This window comes from Amblyraja radiata, chromosome 39 (genome assembly GCF_010909765.2).
Source record: "Amblyraja radiata isolate CabotCenter1 chromosome 39, sAmbRad1.1.pri, whole genome shotgun sequence".
Taxonomy (NCBI): Eukaryota; Metazoa; Chordata; class Chondrichthyes; order Rajiformes; family Rajidae; genus Amblyraja; species Amblyraja radiata.
This window is the reverse complement of record NC_045994.1, coordinates 13,740,787-13,761,082: the sequence shown is the minus strand read 5'-3', so window position 1 is coordinate 13,761,082 and position 20,296 is coordinate 13,740,787. Positions and strand designations below refer to the sequence as shown.

Sequence of the window (20,296 nt, the reverse complement as noted above, 5' to 3'; positions counted from 1 at the left end):
CTTCTCTCCAGAGATGCTGCAGATCCCGCTGAGTTACTCCAGCATTTTGTGTCTACACTCAGTCCTTCAAGCCTGCTTCACTTTGCACTGAGATCTCGGTTTGAGGGCAACCACGACTCTGCATTCCTGCCTTTCACAGTAAACCTTTTTACCACTTTCCTCATCGATAATCTAATTTTTGCTCTGTCTTAAAAATCTCCAAAGGTTCTGCATCCACTGGGCTTTGGGCAAGAGAGTTCCAAAGGCGTCAGTCCCTTGAGAGAAGAAATGGCACCTTATCGTTGCCTTAAATGGGTAACTCCTTATTTTTTTTAACATAGCTACACCCGCCCCCCCCCCGTTCTAATTCCCCCATAAGAGGAAACATCATCTTCACATTCACTCTGTTGACACCTGGCACCTCTGGCAATCACCCAGCTTGTAATATTACACAAGATCTGCTGTACAATACCTGATCTCAATCCAAAATGATTTTACGTTTCCGACTGAGTTTCACTAGATGGCAGTGTCTACCACATTTTGGTCCTGAGTGAGATTGTTCCATGAAATGAAATTTAACCCTCAATATTTCAAAACTAGTGGATGCCCCCCCCCTCCCCAACACAACCTGAAATCATTCTGGTTCTGTAGGTTATAAACACCATGGAATCTGCTGATTTTTCAGTTGCAACATTGAGATTATGTTTTTAAGCTGTTTCGCAATCCAACCCCATTCTAGCAGAGACAGTTCTTAAATTCCAGGAACAGAATTAATCCATTTGGCCCGTCAAGTCTACTCAGCCATTCAATCATGGCTGATCTATCTATCCATCTCAACACCGTTCTCCCCCATAATCCCCGACACCCACTAATCAAGAGATGGGGAAATTTACACAGTTTGTGCTTTTAGCGTTGAGAGAGACTGGCAAGTGACTTGTAGAGCCATTCACCCAGTGCCAGAGAGCGCATGAATGAATACGTTTATTGGCCAAGCATTCACATACAAGGAATTTGCCTTGGTGCTCTGCCCGCAAGTGACAACATGACACACAGTGACAGTTAAGAATGATACATTAAACATTAATAATAAAACATTATTGATTAAACATGTGAATTAAATAAAATACCAGAGCAAAAGGAGGCTACAGATTTTTGGTTATTGAGTAGAGCTACTACTCGTGGGGGAAAAAAGCTGTTTTTAATGTCTGGCTGTGGCAGCTTTGACAGTCCGGAGTCGCCTTCCAGAGGGAAGTGATTCAAAGAGCTTGTGGCCAGGGTGAGAGGGGTCAGAGATGATCTTGCCCGCTCGCTTCCTGGCCCTTGCAGTGTACAGTTCATCAATGGAGGGAAGGTTGCAGCCAATAAACTTCTCAGCTGATCGGACGATTCGCTGCAGCCTCCAGGTGTCGTGCTTGGTGGCTGAGCCAACAGATTATGATGGAGAAGGTGAGGACAGACTCTACGATGGCCTTATAGAATTGGACCATCATTGCCTGTGGCAGATTGTGCTTCCTCAGCTGCCGCAGGAAGTACATCCTCTGTTGTGCCTTTTTGACTGTGGAGTCGATAGTGGCCTCCCACTTAAGGTCCATGGAGATGATTGTTCCCAGGAACTTAAAAGACTCCACAGATGTGACTGTGGTGTTGTTGATGGTGAGTGGGGTGAGGGGAGGAGGAGCTCTCCTAAAGTCTACAATCAATTCCACTGTCTTAAGAGCATTGAGCTCCAGGTTGTTGCAATGGCACCAGGACACCAGCTGTGACACTTCCTATCTGTAGGCAGATTCCTCCCCATCCTGGATCAGTCCAATCAGGGTTGTGTCGTCCGCAAACCTGAGAAGCTTGACAGAGGAGTCAGTGGAGGTGCAGCTATTGGTGTAGGGAGAGGGGAGAGTACGCAGATGTGGAGAGATTGTCGTCTGCTAGTATACTCTGGAAAACTGAGAGCCCCCTTCCAAATTTCTTCAAACTTGCAAAGTTCTTGGTTAGATGCAGGGAATATTTTGTTCCCGACCAAGGACTTTACAACCAGGTGTTATACTCTGAATAGGAGGCAGGCTGTTTAGGACTGAGAATAAAATTCCCAGAAGACCTCGCCAAGTTTATTTGTTAGGGAACTAAGAGGAGTGGGAGTAGTGCTGGGAAGTATCACTGGGCTGGAAGATCAACCACGATCGTGAAAAATGGTATAACAAGCTTAAGGTGCAAGATGTCTTTTGCCTGCTCCTTCTGCATATATCCATCTATTATCATGCATTTAAGTAAATTTCCTTCGCTCCATAGATGCTGCTGCACCCGCTGAGTTTCTCCAGCATTTTTGTGTACATTTAAGTAAATAGCTGGAAATACCAAAATGAGAAAAGACGTGACAGAGAACCAGTGTTAATTAGTCGCGTTACGTTGATGGTCTCTCTTCAGAACATGCTGCTAACAGTCACCAAGAATAAACATTAACTGTTTCTTTTCCCACAGTTGCTGCCATACCTGCTGAGTGTTTGCAGCATTATCCAGTCTTATTCCTGCTGGTCATCCAGTGTGGAAACATGACCTTCAGCCTAACTTGCCAACACCGACCAACATGTCCCGGCTACACTAGCTGACTTTGTTTGTCCCGTATCCCTCCAAACCTGTCCTATCCATGTACTGTTTCTTAAACATAGTGATAGTCCCTGCCTCAACTACCGACTCTGGCTGCTCGTTCCATACTCCCACCACCCTTTGTGTGAATAAGTTACCGCTCAGATTCCTGTTAAATCCATTCCCATTCACTTTAAATCTATGTGCTCTGGTCCTCGATTTCCCTACTCTGGGCAAGAGACTGTGCATCTATCTATCTGATCTATTCCTCGCATGATTTTATACACCTCTGAGATCACCCCCCATCCTCCTGTTTCCAAGGAATAGAGTCCCAGCCAACTTAACCTCTCCCTATAGCTCAGTCCCTTGAGTTCTCGTAAACATCCTCGTAAATCTTCCCTGTACTCTTTCCAGTTGATATTAGAATTGGTTTTAAAATACATTAAAAAATGCAGACATATTGGTCTCGATAACATGCAGTAGCTCCAGTGAATAGTAATGACTTTTACTACATGATTGAATTGATGTCATTTTTTGACCTGCTTCCCCAGAGAGTGGTAATTCACCGGAAGAAACGTGGGAGGAAACGCAAACAGCACAACAGCAGCGTTGTCACAGAGACCATCTCAGAGACGACCGAGGTGCTGGATGAACCATTTGACGACTCCGACACCGAGCGGCCGATGCCACACCTGGAACCCACGTTCGAACTGGAAGAGGATGAGAGGAACGAGAAGGAGCATCGAGGTGGCCGCATCTTCAGGAGCTTGGAACCGGGTGGCGCCATCCGAAAGCGCACTTTGTGCAAGAGAAAGGTGGCAGAGGATGAGGTCAATGCCAATGAAGTTCAAGGTATTTGACTGCCGCATTGCCCTTTCCGTGGCGGAAGTTGAATTCTCTTTTCAATTATTGGGGAAAGAGACCAAAAATATGTAAATGGTGAAATGAGGAAGAGTTGATGTCTACCTATAGTCAATCTTCCTATGGGCCTACCATAGGTAGATTGGAAAAGATGACTGCAGGGCAAACCACAACATGGGAATGGAAGGCATTACCGTGTTGGCTCGGAGGGCCGAATGGCCTCCTCCTGCACCTATTTTCTATGTTTCTATGGAATGACCCAAGTTGGGGTTGATTGGGCATATTACTTTGAAAGCACAAGCTAGCTCCATTATTGACCATACATATAAGAGACAAGTTCAAGTTCAAGTTCAAGTGAGTTTATTGTCATGTGTCCCTGTATAGGACAATGAAATTCTTGCTTTGCTTAAGCACACAGAAAATAGGTAGCAATATGATAATGTTAGGAGCAAGATTGAATTAATAGTCTGGATTACTTTGTTCAAAACTGAGATGGATTTTTAGGCTAGAGAGGAATCAAGGAATGATATAGATGGGCAGGACAGGAAAGTGGAAATAAAGATCAGGTGAGCCTTTTTTGAATGGTATTGAATGGCGTAGAAGCCGACAGTCCTGGGATGTTGCAATTGAATCAAGTGATATGGGTCTACAGGAGAGGGGAAGAAGCGCGGCTTCCAGACGTATCAAAAGCTCATGTTTTGCAAGTGTCTTCCAAGGGCAGGGATCTGGCATCCTTGCTGGCATTTGAGCCCACTCCCTTGTGTCTGTTGCTCAGTGACCTCTAAGGCACAATTTGCCTTCCAATTTTCCCTTCATCTTGGGTCACAGCAAATTATAAATAACACATGCTGGTGCGATAAAACATATGAGTTTGTGAGTCTGTGGCTTTCCAGATTAATGCATTAAACTAACTTGACATGAGGTGTCGTGGGCCTAACTCGATGAAATACTAGTGAAGGGAGGTGCCCATTGGTAATGATATACTGGCATCTTGTCTAGTTTTTGTTACCCCATAATTTAACTGTGCAAAGACATTTTAGATTCCCATGTGGCATTGGGATGTGTTTGTTCAGATGTGGATAGCTTATTACTGAGTACAAAGTTAGTTATTGCCCAAAAAACAAGTGTGTGTAGGCAGTTTATCTACTGGCATTGAGCTTAGTTTTCTTGGTTGAGTGCTTAATCAACTATTCAATGTGTTCAAGGGAGAGTTTGATATAGTTCTTGGGGCTAACGGAATCGGGGGGATATGGGGGTGAAAGGAGGAACGGGGTACTGATTTTGGATGATCAGCCATGATCACGTTGAATGGCGGTGCTGGCTCGAAGGGCTGAATGGCCGTGCTGGCTCGAAGGGCTGAATGGCCTACTCCTGCACCTATTTTCTATGTTTATCCTGGTGTTATAACAAATACTTAATAGCAAGTAAAGTAATTCATGGAGCAGTGGTTTAATGTTGCTCCAAAAGTAGAATCTAGGAGCATTAATTACGATCAGTGAATTGAAGCATTAGCTCTGCTTCTCTTTCCACACGTGCTGTCTGATCTTCTGAGTACTTGCAACATGTTCTATGTTGGCAAGGGCAATCTCTTGTTTGTCAAGTGGTTGGTATCGTGCATTGCCCGAGTAAATCTGTGCCCACAGCTGCTCTATTGAAGGACATTGGAGTGCCATAAAGTCCCCGTTAGGGATTTTCTCTGTTTAGAGTATTCACCGTTTTGCTTGCCTAAATCTAACTCGTGTTTCCTTCATTTTTCAGGAGAAAATGCGCCTGAATCCTTTGCCCCCATGAGGAAAGATAAAGTCAAGGAGTCCCCCGTACCCAAATCCCCGCCCTTGGTGTTGAAGCGCAAGAGAGGGTGGCCGAAAGGCGTGAAGCGGGGGACCATCAAGTGGAAGAAAAAGCCCGGGCGCAAGCCAGGCTTTAAGCTCGCCCGATCGATCGCGGTAGTGGAGAACGGACTTCCGCCGCCGGCAAATGCTGTCCCGAAGCAAGGTCGTCCCAACCGCAGCGAGGAGAGGAGGAATTCCGTCGTGGAGTCGAAGGTTGCGGACCTGCCCATCGCGTACAAAAAGGAGGACGAGGAGGAAGAGGAGGATGAGGAGGAGCTGGAGGAAGAGGTGCCGTGCGACGTGCAGAGAATGCCGCCCGAATCTCTCAGCCCCCCTCCGAAGGTTGAGGAGCAGGAGGCGGACATTGAGACTGAGGAGAAGTCTGAATCGGTGGAGCAAGAGGGGCATACTGACGAGGAGCACGAGCAGGAAGAGGAGGAGGAGGAAGAACTCAACCAGAATGAAGACCATGATGCTGACGATGAAGACGAAGGGCATCTGGACCCCGATGACAAGAAGGTAGAGGAGACTGTAAAGGAGAATGCAAAGGAGGAATCTCCCATCCAAGAGCGTTTTTTAGAGACGAGCGCCCTGGATAAAAATATTGAGTGTGAAAATGTGATGGATGCAGATTCCGAAGAAGATCAGGCAAACGACACATCGCTGGACTCTGAGCTCGTGCCGCCTTCAGACGAAGACCGCGTCGACGATCAGGACAGCAAGGAGACGCTGATCCCGGAGTTCAAAGACGAGGAGGAAGAGGAGGAGGAGGAGGAGGATGAGGAAGAGGAGGAAGATATCTCGCACAGCGAGCTTGATCTCGAAACCGTGCAGGCCGTCCAGTCGCTGACCCAGGAGACGAACGGTGAGCAGGACGGGACGTACCAGGACTGTGCGGAGACCCTGGAAGCCTGCCAGAACTTGCAGAGCTACAACCAGGCTGAAGAGAGCCCGCAGATAACCATGGTGGAGGACTGCCAGCAGTCGGGCCACAACAGCCCCATCTCCTCCGTTCAGTCGCACCCCAGCCAGTCGGTCCGTTCGGTCAGCAGCCCCAGTATGCCGACCTTAGAGAGCAACTACACGCAGATAAGTCCCGAGCAGGGTTCCCTGTCCGCCCCCTCCATGCAGAACATGGAGACCAGCCCCATGATGGACGTACCGTCTGTGTCCGACCACTCGCAGCAGGTCGTCGACAGCGGCTTCAGCGACCTGGGCAGCATCGAGAGCACAACAGAAAACTACGAGAACCCCAGCAGCTACGATTCCACCATGGGCGGCAGCATATGTGGCAATAACACATCACAGACCAGCTGTTCGTACAGCGGCCTGTCTTCATCCAGCAACCTGACGCAGAACAGTTGCGTGGTGACCCAGCAGATGACCAGCATGAACAGCAGCTGCAGCATGATGCAGCAGGGCGGCGTCACTGCCCCGGCTAACTGCAACATGAAGTCGCCGCAGAGCTGTGCCATCGAGAGGCCCCCGAGCAACAACCAGCAGCAACAGCAGCAGCAGCAGCAGCCGCCCCCGCAACAACAGCAGCAACAGCAACAGCAACAGCAGCAGCAACAACAACAGCAGCAACAACAGCAACAACAGCAGCAGCCGCAGCCGCAGCCACCACCGCAGCAGCCCCAGCAACAGCCACCGCAACAACAGCAGCAGCAGCAGCAGCAGCAGCAGCAGCAGCAGCAACCACTGTCCCAATGCAGCATGAGCAACAGCTTCACCACGGCCCCCATGACTCTGATGGAGATCCCTGAGACGGCCAACGCTGCCGCTATGAGCCTGTACGACAGAATGGGCCAGGGGGACTTTGGAGCCGGTGGCTACCCCCAGCCTTCGGCCAACTTCAGCCTGGCCAGGCTTCAGCAGCTGACCAACACCATCATGGACCATCATGCCATGCCTTACAGCCACTCAGCTGCTGTCACCTCCTATGCAACCAGTGTGTCTCTGTCCAACTCGGGCCTGGCTCAGCTGGCCCCCTCGCCCCACTCGCTGGGGGGCACGGCCCAAGTGCAGGCCACCATGACCCCGCCGCCCAACCTGGCGTCGCCCTCCATGAACCTGTCCTCGCCCCTGCTGCAGTGCAACATGGCCACCTCCAACCTCGGCATCCCCCACACCCAGCGGCTGCAGGGCCAGATGCCGGCCAAGGGCCACATCTCCAACCGCTCCAAGTCGGCCCCGCTGCCGGCCGCCGCCGCCGCTGCCGCCGCCGCCACCCACCAGCAGCAGATCTACGCCCGTAACACGCCGGCCCTGGCCCAGCGTGCCATCACGGTCCAGCGGGGCATGAACATGGGCGTCAACCTGATGCCCGCCCCCGCCTACAACGTCAACTCCATGAACATGAACCCGCTGAACCCCATGGGCAGCTACCGCATGAGCCAGCCGATGATGAACAGTGGCTACCACGGCAACGCGGCCTACATGAACCAAACCGCCCAGTATCCCATGCAGATGCAGATGGGCATGATGGGCAGCCAACCCTACGGCCAGCAACACATGCAGACCAACACCCACGGCAATGTGATGTACACTGGCCCATCTCACCACAGCTATATGAACACAGGCATGTCCAAGCAATCACTAAATAGCCCGTACATGAGAAGATGAGGGAAGCTTCTTGGAGGCAACATTTAAAAAAAAGATAAAGCCACTGTTTATACTCTTTGACAACGGAAATAATGGAAATTTCAAATAGAACGGTTGCTGTAGACATAGGAATTTCATGAACTGCTTAAGGCCATGTTCGCAGCGCCTTGGCCTTAATCTCCCAGCCCCGAGAGAGAGAAAAAAGAAGAAAAGAGAAATTCTGCAACAGAATTCAATAAGAAGAAAAAAAATGGTTTAAGGAACCATGCACAAGAAATCTTTTAATTAAAAGAAGCCTTACTTAATGAATTGTAGAAATGAAAAACTATCTGCTTTTTATATTTTTAATTTTTTTAATCTTTCAGTTTGTGTGTGCAGTCCACATTTTTATAGAGTCCATAGATATGTGAGCCCCTGAGGGAGGACTGTCCAGGTCTCCGTTTATTGACTTGGCACAGGGCAGGAGGCACTTATCCCATACTCTGCCTTGGTGATATTGTTGCAGGTGTGGCTGTAATTTATTGATCTCTCTGTATCCCACCCCCAAACCTCCCCCCTCCCCCCATGCCAGTAGGTGAAACCAGATCGCTTGTGGACTTCCAACCTTGATGCTGAGGGCACCCTCCCCCCCCCCCCCCCCCCCCCCCCCCTCTCCTCCGTTGGTATTGAGTTTGACTCGAGCGCAGCATGCAACAGGCCCAAGAGCATTTTCACGTATGTTATAACTATGTTTTTAACATTGCTTCTTGTGTCACTGCAAGCCATTTCACTCGTACGCCTTTATTTTTTTATGAGAATTGACAGTATTTGTTCTAGCACTTTCGAAGGGCAGCCCAGGGTCCTGAAACATTTGAGGCTTAAAAAACGTTTAATTTCCACTTTATGTTTTCTTAAGTAAAATTCTCAATCATGAGAAAGAAACCTATTCAGATTTATCAGACTATGTATTTTTGGTTCCAGTATTTATCAGATGCAAAACTCTGCAATGTTTGCAACCAAGTTAATTTCTTTTCCCCCTCACCTGCCCGACCCTTCCCGTAATCACACAAGGTTTATTGCTTCCAAATCCAGTCTCAATTAGCTCACTAAGTGGCAAGATTAGCTCAGGAGTCGCGTAGTTAAGGAGAGGAGTATCTTGACTCTTGTTTGCTACCATCTGACACTGTCAATGGTCTTTAGTTATCAGAGTTCAGCAATCCACTGGTATCTTCCAGGTGGAGACAAGGGAGATGTGTTGTAAAAAGAGGAATTGGTGGTGAATGTACATCGACAGGACAGTGTGAGGGGGGTACGTTAAGAAGATGCTCGTTGGCATCCCAAATCCCCAGAGCTGTGGGTACCGAAAGGAGACATAATCATCTTGAATGTGAGACCAGGTAGAGGCCAGTGGTGATAAATGGTACTGAACTCTCAAAGAGAGGTTTACAGCCAGGATGTCGTCAGCCTGTTCTGAAGCCCACCACCAAGGTCATGTGATAGGGGAGTGGGGCGGAGGGGGTTAGGAAATGTTGCTGGATTGTAGCTGGCAGCTAACCCCAGCCCAGAGATGTGTATCATCGGTGCAGGTCCACACCACACAGCCCGTTCACCAGTCGCATCCTTCTCTTTTCCCCACCGTCCGATTAATCTCATGCTTTCTCAAGAAATAAAAAAGGATGTGATGTGAAGTCTTCCCACAGCGGCTGGGCGAGAGTTTTGAAAAACATGCATGTTCGGCACACGCCTACGTGTATGCCCTGTATCCCGTGTCGCACCTGATGGTTTATTTTTTATTCGTAGTGAATCCCATTATTGGAATTGCATCCATCAAACAAAAAACCAACAACAAAAAAAAACCACTCCACACTTCTGGGCTGGCCTTCAAGTGTGATTGATGGAATACTGTTGATTTGGGGTGGGGTGGGGTGGGAGGGAGAAGGGAAGATGTTTTTAAAAAAGAAAAGGAAAAAAAAACAAACCAGTTTTAGCCCAGAACACCAAATATATTACAGATTGACAAAGAAGATTTTTCTTTTCTCCTTCTTATTGTTTCTGGTGTTCTTGGTTTGCTGGATCAGGCAGCTTCCTTTTTTGAAAGCTAAACTGGCTCATTTTGACTTTAGGATTATTATAGAAAATGTTTTTCTATATTAAAAATGAATTTATCCTACATAATATTGGTACTTGTCATTTTTCAATTCTGTTAAGAGGTATTTTTAGCAGCTAAACTTGGGTAATCTTAACTGAATCTGTTAGTGATTCTCAGATGCCTTTTAAAGAACTCACATTTCATTCCATCTCTAGAGTTTTTCTATCTTTGTTGTAGAATATTGAAGCTATTTTAAAAAAAATAAATTCTCCAGACTTATAGTGTGTGTGAATAGACCTCCTCCAGACTCCAAGCCGCATGTAAAAAGCTGAATATTCATGTCTGTTTATATTGCTTTCCTTTTTGTAGCCTTTGTATATGTACATGGTGACTGTAAGCTACGAGGAGGGATTAACATGGTCTGTGCACACAGTTGCCAGCACAGGCCACACTCCCTCTTCATCTCCCTTGTATGTAATATCATTTTTCTTTCTAGCAACTACTTTCAAAGACCTCTGTACATTTTAACATAAATAAATTATGTTGAGCCATTTTTGGATGTCTGTCTTTTGAGCTGACCTACAGTGTTTTGATCAAAAGGGCGCGATGGGGGAACAAGCGTTCTTGCAGCAGCACACAGTAGCAATGGCTATCGTTGAGTGAACGTGTGCGTTACATGTTTCTACTTTTATCCTGTCCGTTCAAAACATTAAGCGCCACGCCATCAGGGGCGGCACGGTGGTAATTTGCTGCCGGACAGCGCCGGGCACCCGGGTTCGATCCCGACTACGGGTGCTGTCCGTACGGAGTTTGCACGTTCTCCCCGTGACTGGGTGGGTTTTCTCTGAGATCGTCGGTTTCCTCCCACACTCCAAAGACGTGCCGGTTTGTAGGTTAATTGGCTTGGTGTAAATGTCACTAGTGTGTGGGATAGTGTTAATGTGCAAGGATCGCTGGTCAGTGCAGACTAGGTGGGCCGAAGGGCCTGGTTCCGCGCTGTATCTCTAAATTAAACTAGACCATTTTAATGTGGCTGAATGAAAGGGCAGCTGCTATAGCATATCTTGGTGTCAACCCTCTGCCTTCCACAGAATTAATTGCTTGCTTTGCATCCACCACTGCTTAATTTTGCCCTACCTGAGATCAATGGACCATTGGATGCCATATGCATTTTCATAACTCCATAAGTCCCAGGAGCAGAATTAGGACATTTTGAGGATTTTGCTCGACAGCAATATTTCATATTACACCACACTCAAAGCAGAATCTGTTTGCAACATTAATAAAGCAGCACAATTTTCAGTATTAGTTGGTTCCATAGTTACATTTCACCACTGGTTTACCCTGAACAAGCTGAGGCTTTATTGGTACAGGCCTCTCCCAGGTTATGAACTAATGGACACCCCTACATACACGAACAAGCTCCCACGATAATATTAAATTCAAAAGTCCCTCAGACATATAATAATGTTCATTCCTTACAAACGGCAGAAGTAGCTCCTTCTTCCGTCTCCACTTTTAGTGATTGTTCATCCTTGTCAGTGCGAGGTGTTTTTGCTGCCTTTCATTACGATACTATGAAGGTACGTTCACCATATCAAGTGGTTTTGTGTTCCTGAGGACATCTGTAAATACGGGGCCCGTTTGTCACACTGGATGGCCTGTATTTTGTTATCTATTCGTGGATCAAAGACTGAGCAACCAGGGTCGAAGCCTTTGCCATTGCCTATCAGGGTTTAACCACCAATACCATCACACTATGGTCACTGGAGCCTCAGGAGGCAGTTGAATACTGGACTGGTTTGTAATCCAGTGCAATTTGTAATGCAGTGCTGGTTTGTAATCCTGCATCTCCCCCTTAAATCCAAAGTTAAATGTCTTCCTACATTCATGTAATGAGCAGACTGACTAGGTTTTGCAATGGATGCAATGATTTACCTCGGTGCCATTTCCCTGCACACTACCCCCCCTATCCCTTGATTCCCGTAATCAATCTAAAGTTTTGAATGAACTCACAGACACGGCAGACACAGAGTAAAGATTTACATAGATTCACCGCCCAATGGATGAAGAAATCTTCCCAAATTTCAAAACATCTAAACGCCCGCCCCCTTTTTAAAAAGAGACTGACCCCTGGTTTCGGACCCCCTCAACTTTCCTGTGTCAAACGTGAGAATGTTTTCAGTTGTATGCGATCGCTACATAAAAAGAAGGAACTGGTTTACACAAAGAGGACACATTGTGCTGGAGAAACTCTTCAGGTCAGGCACCATCTCTGGAGGACATGGATTGGTGACGTTTCCCAAAAACATCACCTATCGATGTTCCCCAGAGATGCTGCCTGTTCCACTCAATTATGACAGCATTTTGTGCCCATCTATGTGATCACCAATTCTACACTTGGGAAGATGGATGAATGTATTCAAGCTCTCGTGCAACAAGCCGGACATCCTTGGAATCTGGAGCCTAATGCATCTTCACTTCTCAATGGTAAGTAAATCCTTTTATTTTTTATGCAAGTAGACCAAAAATATACATTGTCTCAATGAAGGCCCAGTGTATTTGCAGTGAAACTTCCTTACCGCTGGATTCAGATCCTCATAATAAAAACTATCTCTTCCTAATCAGTCAAGTCAAGTCACTTTTATTTCTATAGTACATTTAAAAAACAACTCTCGTGGACCAAAGTGCTTTACATTGGTGGAGGTACTAACGTTATACAACATTGGTTCATAGATTAAGTACATACATGAATACATACATATAGCCCTCCCTCAGAGGACGTGTATGGCCAAGATTGTGCGTGGGTCCAGTTACAATCATGTTCATAGTTGATAGGAGCAGAATTAGGCTATTCGGCCCATGAAGTCTACCCGCCATTCAATCATGGCTGGTCTATCTCTCGCTCCAAACACCATTCTCCTGCCTTCTCCTCATAACCCCTGACACCCGTACTAATCAGCAATCTATATCTATTTCTTATCCATTGACTTGGCCTCCACAGCCTTCTGTGGCAATGAATTCCACCCACTACACCTGCATGTTGGATTTCATTGATGTACAAGTATACCTAGGTCCTTCTGAACATCAACCTTTCCCAGTCTCTCGCCATTTGTAACAACGCTGCTTTTCAGTTACTAAATGACCTCACTATATTTCGACATTTCATTTCATTTACTATGTTCTTGCTCACTAATTCTGCCTGTTTATTTTCCCCCATTACATCTCCTTACACTCCCCTCTGTACTGGCAACCCCACTCAAAATGTAAAACCAGCAGGTATGGAAGGTCAGAGGATTGTTGGCATCATGCTGTCATTCACCGCACCCTCTGGGGTTTGGACTGTGAGAGCGGGTGTGAAATGATCCATCCCTTGAGTCCTTTAGTGAACGATATCCTCCCTTGATCCAGCTTTGCTGCATTTCTCTATCTTTACCTAATATGCATCGTGCAATTGTCATTTAACCCTGATCTAACAGCCTTATTCTTGGGATGAAATTCCATATTTCCACAGTATGATAAACATCTCTGATTTCAGTGCAATGTCAGCCGACTAAACGCGTGCCTCTGTTTCTGAATCCTCCCCAACCGGGGAAAAGTGACTGTCAGCATTTAGTCCAATGAATATTTTTAATATGTTGAAAGTCTCTCAGTTTTGAACACTCAGAGATATTTAAACTGATATGTACAACTTGTCCTTGTATTTTAACCACTTAAAAGCCTTGTGTAATTCAAGTGCCTGGTACTCACTCCAAGAATACATCTTCAACCAAGTGTATTGTCCAGAACAAGAGATGGTCTCTTCAAGAGTGTATAATTGTCACATGCACTGACAAGAGAACAATGACATTCTTTCTCGCTGCAATATAACAGGCCTGTAAACACAATGCACAGATGATAGATAATTAGCAACACTTCAGTAGATTAATAACGTCAATGCTAGTGCAAAAACCCCCCTGAAATCTTTAGCGCAACCAAAAGTGGTCCATAGTTAAGGTTAGTTGTTTAGTTTAGAGGTACAGCAGGGAAATTGTCTTTGTCTAACCTTCGTCCCACTGAGTCCATGCCGACCAGCGATCCCTGCACCCAAGTACTATCTCTCTCTCTCTCACACACACACACAACAATTTATGATTTTTACTGAAGCCAATTAACCTACAAACCTGCACGTCTTTTGATTCTGGGAAGAAACCAGAGTATCCAGAGAAAACCCAAGCGGTAACGGGAAAAACGTACAAACTCCGTACAGACAGTACCATTATTCATGATCAAACCCAGGCCTCCGGCGCTGTGAGGCAGCAACTCTACTGCTGAGTCATTCAATCATGGCTCATCTATCTTTCCCTCTCAACCCCATTCTCCTGCCTTCGCCCCATAACCCCTGACACCCTTAGTAATCAAGAATCTGTCAATCTCCGCCTTAAAAATATCTATTGATTTGGCCTCCGCAGCCATCTGTGGCAATTAATTCTACAGATTCACCACCCTCTGACTAAAGAAATTCATTCTCATCTTTCTAAAGGTACATCCTTTTATTCTGAGGCTATGACCTCTGGTCCAACACTCTCCCTCTAGTGGAAACATCCTCTCCACATCCACTCTTCCACGCCTTTCAGTATTTGTTAAGTTTCAATGAGGTCCCCCCCCCCCCACCATCCTTCTAAACTCCATCGCCTTCCAACGCTCATCGTATGTTTACCCACGTCACAGACGCTGGACGTGTCAAATATGGTGATGGCTGATGACTGAGAAAGTTGCCCGTCTCTGTTTCTCAAAAGCCTACAATCATTTTACAACGCATCACTTCTCATCAATAAAAGAGCAAGGCTTCAGGAAGGGAATGGAATGACTGACATCATTAAGGCAAAGTTGCAATGAAAATGTAATTTGCAAATTTGCAAAGATTAATGGCGGGGCAATCCAGTGCGTGAACCCATTGATTTTTCAATCTCCGCAGTTAATTCAGGGGCAGGCAAATAAAAAATATTTCAACTGAATCGAGATGAAAAGAAATTGATTTAATAAATAATAATTCCATGCTTAGATTTTAAAATGGGCCCTGGCTCTCATTGCATCTTCCGCCTGGCAGCTAACGGCTGAGTGGATGATGGCTATCAGGGTACATGAATCCTTCATTACTTTGGTTTAGCTTGAGTCAATTTCTTGCTGCAGATCCCAGACCAGGCACAGCAGTGGAGTTGCCCTACAGCACCAGAGACCCCGGTTCGATCCTGACTGCTGGTGCTATCTTTACGGAGTTTGTACGCTCTCCCAGTTTCCTCCCACACTGAGGATGTAGAGGTTTGTGGGTTGTGTAAGAAAGAACTGCAGATGCTAGATTAAATTGAAGGTAGACACAAAATGCTGGAGTAACTCAGCGGGTCAGGCAGCATCTCTGGAGAGAAGGAATGGGCGAGGCCTCGCCCATTCCTTCTCTCCAGAGATGCTGCCTGACCCGCTGAGTTAAGATTCAAGATTCAAGAGAGTTTATTGTCATGGGTCCCTGATAGGACAATGAAATTCTTGCTTTGCTTCAGCACAATAGAACATAGTAGGCATTGACTACAAAACAGATCAGTGTGTCCATATATAACCATATAACAATTTACAGCACGGAAACAGGCCATCTCGGCCCTTCTAGTCCGTGCCAAATATAACCTTATATAACCTTATATATCTGAATATAACCTTTATATACACACATGAATAAATACACTGATAAAGTGCAAATAGCAGATAAAGGGCTATTAATAATATCTGATAAAGGGCATCCTTACCAACTGCATCACAGTATGGTATGGCAACTGCTCTGTCTCCGACCGGAAGGCATTGCAGAGGGTGGTGAAAATTGCCCAACGCATCACCGGTTCCTCGCTCCCCTCCATTGAGTCTGTCCAAAGCAAGCGTTATCTGCGGAGGGCGCTCAGCATCGCCAAGGACTGCTCTCACCCCAACCATGGACTGTTTACCCTCCTACCATCCGGGAGGCGCTACAGGTCTCTCCGTTGCCGAACCAGCAGGTCCAGGAACAGCTTCTTCCCGGCGGCTGTCACTCTACTCAACAACGTACCTCGGTGACTGCCAATCACCCCCCCACCCCCCGGACACTTATTATCACTTATTATTATTTATTTAAATCATTTGCTATGTCGCTCTTCCAGGGAGATGCTAAATGCATTTCGTTGTCTCTGTACTGTACACTGACAATGACAATTAAAAATTGAATCTGAATCTAATGTTCAGAGTTTTGGCCGAGCCAGGTTTAATAGCCTGATAGTTGTGGGGAAGTAGCTATTCCTGAACCTGGTTGATGCAGTCTTCAGGCTCCTGTACCTTCTACCTGAAGGTAGCAGGGAGATGAGTGTGTGGCCAGGATGGTGTGGGTCCTTGATGATGCTGCCAGCCTTTTTGAGGCAGCGACTGCGATAGTTACTCCAGCTTTTTGTGTCTACTTTAGATTTGTAGGTTAATTGGCTTCTGTAAAAATTGTAAATTGTTCCCAGTGTGCAGGGCAGTGCTATTTATGTAATGCAGTTGGTCTGTAACATTAGGGAGAATGCAGCAGTAAGTCACCAAACCTCAGTTCCTCGGGAGTTCCCTATAACCCCTGAGTATTGTAATCCCAGCCTGAATGTGTTCTTTTTGTTGTCAAGGTCTGACACGCTCTTGCAAAGTATTCTACACAAAGAAACACTGCAGAGCTAAAAGAAAAACACTTGCATTACTGAAGAGTGGTTCACAGCCTCAGGTGGTCAGATACTGCTTTACAGCAAAGATCATCGAGTGGAGCTTACAGCCACTGTGGTCCTTTTAATGTGCAGTCATTGTAGGAAATAACAACACGTTCTTGCAAACATCCTTTTGTAGCAAAATCCTGTACTGGAGAAAAAGAGCCAAGAGTGTTTTATTGTCATATGTCCCGAAACGGAACATTGAAATTCTTACTTGCAGCAGCACAACAGAATATGTAAACATAGTACCATGTGAGTCTGAAGAAGGGTCTCGACCCGAAACATCACCAATTCCTTCGCTTCATAGATGCTGCCTCACCGGCTGAGTTTCCCCTGCATTTTTGTCTACACTTTAAAGAGGATGTTCTCTTCCATAGTGTTCTCTATCTGTTTAGTTTAGTTTGGAGATACAATGTAGAAACAGGCCCTTCGGCCCACAAAGTCCGCACCGACCAGAGATTCCAGCGCATTAACACTATCCTACACAGACTAGGGACAATTTACAATTATACCAAGTCAATTGGCCTACAAACCTGCCTTTGGAATGTGGGAGGAAACTGGAAATCCCAGTCACAGGGAGAACGTACAAACTCCGTACGGCCAAGCACCCATAGTCAGTATCGAACCCGGGCCTATGGGCGTGTAAGGCAGCAACTCTACCACTGTGCCACAGTACCACTGGTGTTTACTGATTGTGGCCTCTATGTAGCAGTGGGATAATAACCAGATGACAGTGAAGATGACCAAGGGATAACTTGACCATGTCCCTTGAGAAATGTCCTCTGCTCTTATATAACTCAATGGAGTATTTTGCTTTACACCTGAGAGAGGTGTTTCAGACAGAAGTGGACATTTAAAACTGCAGTTGCGGGACATTTGTAATAAGACCAGAAAATGGTGTAGACACTCAGCAGGTCAGGCAGCATCTGTGGAGAGAGAGGTAGATGTGATATTTCAGTTTAAAAAGTTGCTCAATTTGCTTTCCTTTCGCATGCTGGCTGACCAGTTGAGTGCCACCAGCATTTCCTGCTTCTCTCTCTGAGAGGGACCTCACGTTAATGTCTGGCCCATATAGAGGGCTCTCCCATCAGAGGAGAGTGCACTTGGTGCTTTGTGCTGGAGTCTCCCATTCCAGCTGCTGAGTGACGCAGTTGCTCCAGCTGCTGCCTCACAGCGCCAGAGACCCGGGTTCGATCCTGACCTCGGGTGCTGCCTGTGTGGAGTTTGCACGCTCTCCCCGCGACTGCGTGGGTCTTGCTCCAGGCACATCACAAAAGCCGTGCGGATTCGTAGGTTGAACACCCTAACCAGGCGTCGCCCGCAGGGCAGCGTACGTCAGCGTGTGGCAGGGCGCACAGCATGATGAGACTCACAGATGTCGCCCCTGGATTTTTGAACATTCCAAAATCCTGGGGTGACAGGGAGACACCACGCGTCACGCCCCGACCACGACGCGACAACCTCTTTCCAGGCTGTCGCCGAAAATGTCGCCCAAGTGGGCCAGGCCCTTAACCACCCTCTGTAAATTGCCCCTAGTGCGACGTGAGTGGATGAAAAATGGGATGACATGGACGGGTGATCGATGGTTGGTGTGGACTCGGTGGGCTGCAGTTTGTAGGGAAGGTCAAGACCCAAAACGTCACCCATTCCTTCTCTCCAGAGATGCTTGCCCGTCCCAAGCTAAATTAAGCTAAATTCACAAACTCTGACTTGGGTGAGAATATTACTAACTTAACCTACATTTTAACATCAACTGATGTTAATGGGGTGGGAGGAATCTTGAGTGATGTAAAACTCTCTGCCCTGTCATATAACCATATAACAATTACAGCACGGAAACAGGCCATCTTGGCCCTTCTAGTCCGTGCCGAACACTTACTCTCACCTAGTCCCATCTACCTGCACTTAGACCATAACCCTCCATTCCTTTCCCGTCCATATAACTATCCAATTTATTTTTAAATGATAAAATCGAACCTGCCTCCACCACTTCCACTGGAAGCTCATTCCACACAGCTACCACTCTCCGAGTAAAGAAGTTCCCCCTCATGTTACCCCTAAACCTTCGTCCCTTAATTCTCAAATCATGCCCTCTTGTTTGAATCTTCCCTACTCTCAATACTCCCATTTGTAATTTCCTGTGATGTTTACAGAAGCCCAAAAAAACCCAGTGAAAAATGTAAAGTGGTTCCGAGTTCAGGCCAAAGAGGTGTGTTTCATAGCAGCGTGTGTAAAACATGAAAATATATCAACTTCTGAATGGATGCATCAATCATCAAACATGCCATTCATAATCTAGAATTTAAACAATTATGCTTAATTAGATTTACGGTGCACTATTAAATAGGAAAATACACCTTGGCAAGTCTTGAGTAAGTCTTGGATCAATGTGCTGGCAGAATGTAAAATCTGCTTGAGTGAAACAAATCCGAGATCATTTTTCTTTCACTGAGGGTGGCAAGCAATGAAGCGTTGATTCCTCCCGTCACTGATATTCTGGTGACGGAGGGATTATTATTGCCCTCTCGACTTTTCTTTCAAGATTAGCTGATTGCTGTATTTCACACATGGAGGTCCAGAGAAACATAGAAAATAGGTGCAGGAGTAGGCCATTCAGCCCTTCAAGCCTGCATCGCCATTCAATATGATCATGGCTGATCATCCAACTCAATATCCCGTACCTGCCTTCTCTCCATACCCCCTGATCCCTTTAGCCACAAGGGCCACATCTAACTCCCTCTTAAATATAACCAATGAACTGGCCTCAACTACCTTCTGTGGCAGAGAATTCCACAGATTCACCACTCTCTGTGTGAAAAATGTTTTTCTCATCTTGGTCCTAAAAGATTTCCCCCTTATCCTTAAACTGTGACCCCTTGTTCTGGACTTGCCCAACATCGGGAACAATCTTCCTGCATCTAGCCTGTCCAACCCCTTAAGAATTTTGTAAGTTTCTATAAGATCCCCCCTCAATCTTCTAAATTCTAGCGAGTACAAGCCGAGTCTATCCAGTCTTTCCTCATATGAAAGTCTTGACATCCCAGGAATCAGTCTGGTGAACCTTCTCTGTACTCCCTCTATGGCAAGAATGTATTTCCTCAGATTAGGAGACCAAAACTGTACGCAATACTCCAGGTGTGGTCTCACCAAGACCCTGTACAACTGCAGTAGAACCTCCCTGCTCCTATACTCAAATCCTTTTGCTATGAATGCTAACATGCCATTCGCTTTCTTCACTGCCTGCTGCACCTGCATGCCTACTTTCAATGACTGGTGTACCATGACACCCAGGTCTCGCTGCATCTCCCCCTTTCCTAATCGGCCTAATCGAAGATTTGGGCTCCTGCTCTCCACAGTCATACAGAACTCAATGGCCATGCATGCAGTTTAGTGGCGGAACGGTGGCGCAGTGGAGTGGTAGAGTTACTGCCTTTCAGCACCAGAGACCAGGGTTCGATCCTGACTACGGGTGCTGTCCGTACGGAGTTTGCACGTTCTCTCCGTGACCGCGAGGGTTTTCTCCGGGTGCTCCGGTTTCCTCCCGCTTTCCAAAGATGCACAGGTTTGTAGGTTAACTGGTTTTGGTAAAAATGGTAAATTGTGTGTAGGATAGTGGTAGTATCTGGGGGTTGGCACGGACATGT

At 46.4% G+C, this 20,296-nt stretch overlaps 1 protein-coding gene across 1 annotated transcript in view; it reads left to right on the top strand.

The window, feature by feature from the left end:
* kat6a (lysine acetyltransferase 6A) overlaps positions 1-10,474 on the top strand; it is a 133,484-nt gene extending 123,010 nt beyond the window's left edge. The window contains exons 16-17 of the mRNA XM_033013861.1: positions 3,108-3,408; positions 5,176-10,474. Coding sequence (XP_032869752.1) covers positions 3,108-3,408; positions 5,176-7,874 — 3,000 coding nt within the window. The 3' untranslated portion in view covers positions 7,875-10,474. The remainder of the gene's footprint in view (positions 1-3,107; positions 3,409-5,175) is intronic.
* The last annotated feature ends 9,822 nt before the right edge of the window (positions 10,475-20,296 follow it).